The sequence below is a fragment of the Centruroides sculpturatus genome, unplaced genomic scaffold (genome assembly GCF_000671375.1).
Source record: "Centruroides sculpturatus isolate CEXI.00-Female unplaced genomic scaffold, Cexi_2.0 scaffold189, whole genome shotgun sequence".
In the NCBI taxonomy this organism is placed as follows: Eukaryota; Metazoa; Arthropoda; class Arachnida; order Scorpiones; family Buthidae; genus Centruroides; species Centruroides sculpturatus.
The window spans coordinates 318,925-325,816 of NW_019384395.1; the positions used below are offsets into that span (position 1 = coordinate 318,925).

At 27.0% G+C, this 6,892-nt stretch overlaps 1 protein-coding gene across 1 annotated transcript in view; it reads right to left on the bottom strand.

Moving 5' to 3' along the window:
* The window catches only part of LOC111618366 (adenylate kinase isoenzyme 1-like), a gene marked incomplete at its 5' end in the record, with an annotated part of 16,209 nt that extends 9,762 nt beyond the window's left edge, over positions 1-6,447 (bottom strand). Inside the window, 2 exons of the mRNA XM_023359877.1 lie at positions 6,004-6,189; positions 6,268-6,447. Of these exons, the coding sequence (XP_023215645.1) occupies positions 6,004-6,189; positions 6,268-6,447 (366 nt within the window). The remainder of the gene's footprint in view (positions 1-6,003; positions 6,190-6,267) is intronic.
* Positions 6,448-6,892: the final 445 nt, after the last annotated feature.

The following is a 6,892-nucleotide window of genomic DNA, read 5'->3' on the forward strand; positions in this document are numbered from 1 at the left end:
AAAAAGTCTGTATCTGTATGAATGTGTAAAGAAAGTGTTCTTCCACCTCCTCCTCACAACATCTGACTACCCGGCATAATTGGTGTCTGCTCCATTTTCATTTTTTATGGTACAGTACGGTTATTTTATGCTGCGGAACGAATTATATGTTTTAACATGTATTTCTATGGGAAAATGCGTTTCGTATAACGGACGTTTCACTTAACGGACGTGCACCTGGAACGGATTAAGTACGTTGTACGAGGCACCACTGTATTTCAAAAGTTAATCAATCAATCTTTATTATGGATAACTGACTTTTTGACTATCCTGTATATTAATTAATATAAATAGGCTAATTTGATAATAATAATATAAATTAACGAATTTCTTTCATTATTTTGAATAATTTAATGTAATGAATAAGTACTACTACTACTACTAATAATAATAATAAATTTAATAAAATTATTTTAATGAATTATTATTACTGTAATTTGTTTATAAATTATATAAAAACAGTCCTATTTTTGCGTATAAAACTAACTATATTATTGAATTGGATATACTGTATAAAGTATGTTTACAAAATTATTTATAGGCATACAATTTATTTATTTAAAAAAATTTTGTAATAATCTGCGTTATTCAGCAGTTTAATATAAGATTAAAACAAATTACTGTATTTCCTAACAAATTTCCAAATCATCATCAGACTAGCATTTTTCTACTTTATGAATTTATTTTAAAAATATTTTTTTTTAAATGTTAAGAAAAGTTTTATTTTTCATTTAATTTCTTAAATTTATTCAGAGTGAATTATATCAATTTTTTCATATAAAATCCTTGTATAGTTTTAACTACTAATCGCAGTTTTTACTTTGTGTAGAACACTTCAAGACTTGCTACAGAAGATAGAAAACGACATATACTATAGAGATTGCTTTGATAACATGATTATCAAAGGTCAAAGATTTTTATGTTATTCCTGATATAACAGCAAAACAACAGAGTATAGGAGTCATATATATCCATTATTACTATATGTATTACGTAAGAATTATATTTCATATATTGTAGTTATAGCAGAAATTTAACATGATGATGCAACTAAAACTAAAAAAATATTTGATTATTAAATATAACGAACAATTATTTTTTGTGACTTTGTCACAATGCCGGGCTGCAATTTTTATCATATTTTTAATTTATTTCATTTAAAATATATGATCTCCACCTCAAATTAGTATTATGGTGTCTTGCCCCTGTACATCATACTTTTCTGTTAGCAACGGAGTCGTGCCGTTTATTTATTATCTCTAGTAATTATCTCCTTTCAGAGAAAAAGTTTTGGATTGAAATAACTTTACTTTCGGTTTGTATCGGAAGTTCATACATAGTTAATCGGGGCCTCCTGCGTTTAAGGCTTCCATATCTGTTCTCATCTTTCATCTATCAAACTCCATTCTCGAGATTAAGGAAAGACGAACGGACAGACTGACAGACGGACAGACGACAGTGAAAATTTATAGGTCTACAATTTTTGCAAATTGCAGTCCAAAAACTTTATTCTGTTTGAAAAAACTGCAACGCAAAAATACACAAAGTTATATGTATTATTGTATATGATTGATTTATGGTAAGCTAATCTCTTATATAAATAATAATCACATGATATCACTGAACGAATCACTCATACAGATTGAATCATTCTTTCATATGAATGTGAAAGAGAAAAAATCATATTTTATTACGTTACTAAATACAGTGTATTTATTTGAAAACTACGGGTTCCACGGTTTAAATTTATACTTAGGCGTCTACCGGCTTTATATTTAAGTGTAGAAGTAAACTAAACAAAGTTTAATTATTTACAAAAATTAAATATACATATATTAGTAGTAGAAGGAGATGCAATTGCTCCTTTTCACCTCCCTAAGAGCATATACTGTATTCCTATTCCTATACAGAGTACAAGGACCATGGTGCCATCTATTGATTATCATCGTATTTTTCGTTATTTTAATTTTAAAAATTCAAATTAATCGATTCTTATTTTATTTTTCTGAATTAATCAATATTAATTTAAACAACAAAATTGGAATTTATTAAATTCTATTTAATTTTTACATATTTCAAGCAAATTAAAAACATATATATTCCTGGNTAATGTTATTTGTTTAATTATTGTACGATATAACGAATAAAATATCTAATTATTCTTAATATAATGTTTTACTATATCGCCCAGAAAATTGTTTTTTCGCCCCCAAAATATAAATTGTTACTAATCGCCCCCTGAACATGGACAAACACCCACATGGGGCGATATCGCCCCCGTTGAGAAACATTGGTTTACACGATTAAATATTAGAAAATTAATTTGTTTTCCGTTCCAAATATCGTACGATACGTCAAAATAATCTGACTTAATTATTCGAAATAATTATTTTTTGGATCAATTAATCTTGGATATTTATGATTTTTTTCCCGAATATGCTTAACGAATTTGCATTTACGAGAAGAAATAATGTCAGTAATCACGAAAGAAGTCGGTTAACCATTTTGTAGAAACTTTAATCACGTTTCAACTTCCATTACTATCAGATAATCACGTAAGCATTTACATAGTTAAAGTTAATTACATTCGGAAAATTAAACTCAATTTACTTTGCCATACAAATGTAATATTGAAATTTCGTCATCTATGAAAACGTTTGTTGTATTAATATTCCAAATAAAATTGGAATACTAATCAAACTGCTTGTTGACAAACTAGAAATCTTATTTTAAAAATTATTTAAATAATAATTATTATCTGTTTTATAGAGCTCTAACAAATTTATATAAATTCACAGATTTTACACACAGTTAAACCTCAATATAGTGCTCTCCTAAATGGTGCCACCCCGTCAAATGCCAAGAAATCTTTGAGAACGGATCTTCCGCATAATTATTAATTAATTAAAGAACCCTTCAGTATATTAATTGTTAAATGCACGGTTTTGTATTACAAACCACAAATTCACCAAATCACACAATTTTCCAAAACCTCAAACACAATTTTCCAAAACCTCAAACACAAATTTATGTATGGATTCTCATCAGTATATAAATTCTTATCGTTCTAGTTTCTTGGGTAGTGTCAACTTTAAAGGTGAAGAAATGGTAGCGCTACATAGGAATTTTACTGTGTCTAATTTGCGTATACCGAAGAATACTAAATCAATAGAAAATCCAAAAGAATTAATAAAATGATTTATTTAAGAAAAAAAAGAGGGTTTAAAATAGTTTTTTAATGTAATCGTTCCTCGATTTAAAAAAAACCCTCAACAGTAAATAGCAATAGAAAACATTTCATAAATTTAATAAGAGGATCCAAAAAAATTATTTTTTAGAATATAAAAATTCTGATTTTCAATAATTTTATAGTATATCGTCTTATTTTTACTTAAACATTTTTACATAACATTATTTTCAATGAAAATTAATTTTTATATGAAGATTTTATTTGAAAAAAATACACGTAGCCTATACAAATTTTACACGAAATAACTTTTTTTTAATTTAATAATTATTATTAGCTTCTATTTATTTGTGTTTTATTGTTCTAGCGAACAATTTGTAAGGATTAATAAAGTTTAATCTATGAAAGTTAGCCTTCGATGTGCAACTTAATCGTCTAGAATTCTTTTATGTTCTGGATTTATCTGACAATTATACAATTTGTCCCTTAAAAGTATATAAAAATATACTTATATAAAATACTATATTCTCATTAATCAATTCATTAATGAGAAAGAACAGATTTATATAGAACTGTATTAATCTGTTCTTATTTACAACTCTATATTTTTTATTAATCTGTCTATAATTACTCTAGCTCGTAAAATCTACTCCAAAACAAATCAAGAGAGGAAAAAAAATCACTATACTACTTTTTTCAAATTTTTAAATTTTAATGAATTACTTTTTATTGTTCGAGTCAAAAATAAGATGATATTGATATGAAATGAATATTTATATGTTTAATATTTACAATATAATGAATATATGTTCAGTATAATATAATTTTTATGATGTACATGATTCACTAAATGGTCATTGACAAGTGTGCGATTAGTAACAGACAAAGAACGAATGCAAACTGACTTTTAAGCATAAAATGTGTACAAAATTGATAGATTTTAGAACGATATTCAGTAAAAACTAGAGACAAAGCACTGAAGAATGGCGATTTCTTGTTGAATATACTTTGTACACATCGCAAAATAATTAAAAATAAAGATTATGAAACACTACATAAAAAATATTTAAATGTTTCTGCGGTGTAAGCAATGGATTTTTTAAAATCTTTTTTATATTTGAGAGCAGCTGGTAATCTCTAATGAAAGGCCAATGTTTTAAGTGTTTCTGCGATGCGTATAAAAGACCGTTGAACAAAGCACCGTTCTAACTGCCTTTTAAAAAAAAAAACTGATTTATTTATTTATACAGTATATATAACAGCTCTGAATGTATTAATAATAGAAAATTACTGTCTAGTTATCTGTACAGTATATCTGATTACTATAATTAGTATCTATAAATGAACTTATAAGCATATATAAACTTATAACATTATGTATTATAGTCTCAAACTATTCTTAAAGAAATATGTCAACTGATTCGATGTCCGAGATAAGACGAATTTCATTCTTTATTTATACTTTTTTCTTCTTTGGTAAGATAAATAGGATAGCATCAGTATATTATATATCATTATAAAATGCGGATTTTAATAAATCTCAAAAGATACAGTTTTTATAAATATTTTCAAGATTTTCTGCTAGGATTTCGGCTTCTACAATAATTTTTAGAAAACAAAATCCTCTCGAAACAGAAAGGTTATAATTTTAGCCATAATTTCACTCTTTACCGATCATTCACAGTTAGTTCAATGGGAACGAATTTCTTAACAGTAATTTATTTTATACAGTACACAATGCGGAAAGGAAAATGATTTCTAACCTATTAAACGATAACACGCACTTCTTGATGTAATTTAAATTTGGGTCTCTCATGACGTCAGCACTTTAGTATATCTATTTACACTATTTACTTCGATTCACCTACCATTTTCATATGCAGATGAATGGAGATGTTCATGATTGACTTTACATATAATATCTAAAATTTCGAAAGTTTATAACTGACAATCTAAAATCAGCAATCAAATTTTCAAGTAGATGTAGGCACGTGAACGACAGAGAGAAACAGTTTCATCGCAAGTTGTTAGCAATTGTCATCAAATAGTCAAACAAAGTGAATTACTCATGTGGAATATCACGATTTTGACTTAAATAAATAATTAAAATAGGTATTAATCTTCGAAAATTAGTTCTGCTTCACATCACGATACTGCCATCTTGCTTTAATTCAACATTTTCAAATGATAAATTGATTATTTTGCTGTACTGATCGGTATTGGTTAATTGGATAGTACATAACTTATATACGAAAGTTATATCAAGTCGAAAACGTCTGATCTGTTACTAATCTATGACTAATATAACCTACATAATGAAGATGAAAGCAGTAAGGTTTAAAAATTATTAATATACTGTAGTTAACTGCAAAATGCATAGAAATTTCGGTTAAAAAAGAAGTTACTTGCTGATAAATATGGAATTTTAGAAGTATTTATCTATTAATACATAATAAATATTATCACGCGAATTGTTTACTTTCATCAATAATTTGTACACAGTTCATTTGAGAATTCAAATAAACTGATTTTCATATTCAAATTACTTTCATTAATAATTTAATTTTTAATATTTAAAGAAAATTTAGAGATTCGAATCAGTGAAATATGCTTAGATATAGCTGAATACTAATTTATAACATGTATGTATACAGAGTACGTTGGTAAATCAAAATTATCCTAACATACTTAAGTACGGTAATTAAAAGACAAAAACAACTACTTTTTACGATATATTTCGAAAAATAAATCTCTTATTTCAAAATAAATAAACTTACCTTTTTAACTTTTTCGCCAAAATAATCTAAAATCGGTTGAGTATGTGAGTGAAATGTTTTCAGCCGACTTCTAATGGTTTCTTCATTATCATCCACTCTGCCACTAGTTTCACCTCTTTTTAATAATCTTTGTGTCATCGTATCGTCAGAAACATCAAAAAATAACAAATAAGCGCATTTGCATACCTAAAATTATTTTAAAATATTTTATTAGCTTAATATAAAAACTTTATTCTTAATTTTTTTAATAATTAAAAAGCTTACTTCTTTTTCAAATTGTATAGCTTGGTCCACTTCTCTTGGATAACCGTCTATTAAGAAACCCTTTGATGTATTTAAACGTTTCACAATAGCATCTTTCAGAAGTAATAACACTTGCTCCTGTAATTTTCCATTAAATATATGATAATTTGTCCCCAAAATTTTATACAGGGTGGCCCAAAGTCAGTTAACGGTACTTTGTTTTTTTTTGTGTGTGTACGAATACAAGTTGTAATAAACTGAGGTTGGAACATGTTTGGTATATAAAATTGACGGAGTTTACATCACTAACAAGTTTGTAAATAATAAAATACAGTGGTGCCTCGTATAACGTACGCCTCGAATAACGGACGCTGCGAATAACGGACTTTCTGTTTGACCGTTACGTGACTCGAGCAACGGACTTGCTGCGAACAACGGACTTTCCGTTCGGCAGTTACGTGAGACGAACAATGGACTTTTTTCGAACAAGTGCGAATGATGTTTTCACTCTTTTGCCGATGCCAATGACAATCTGCTATTTGTAGGATATATTAGTATTATTAGAATGTATTATTAGTATATCTGAAGTAGAAATGTAATGTAATATATGTTGATGATTTAAATAAACATTAAATGTAATGTAATA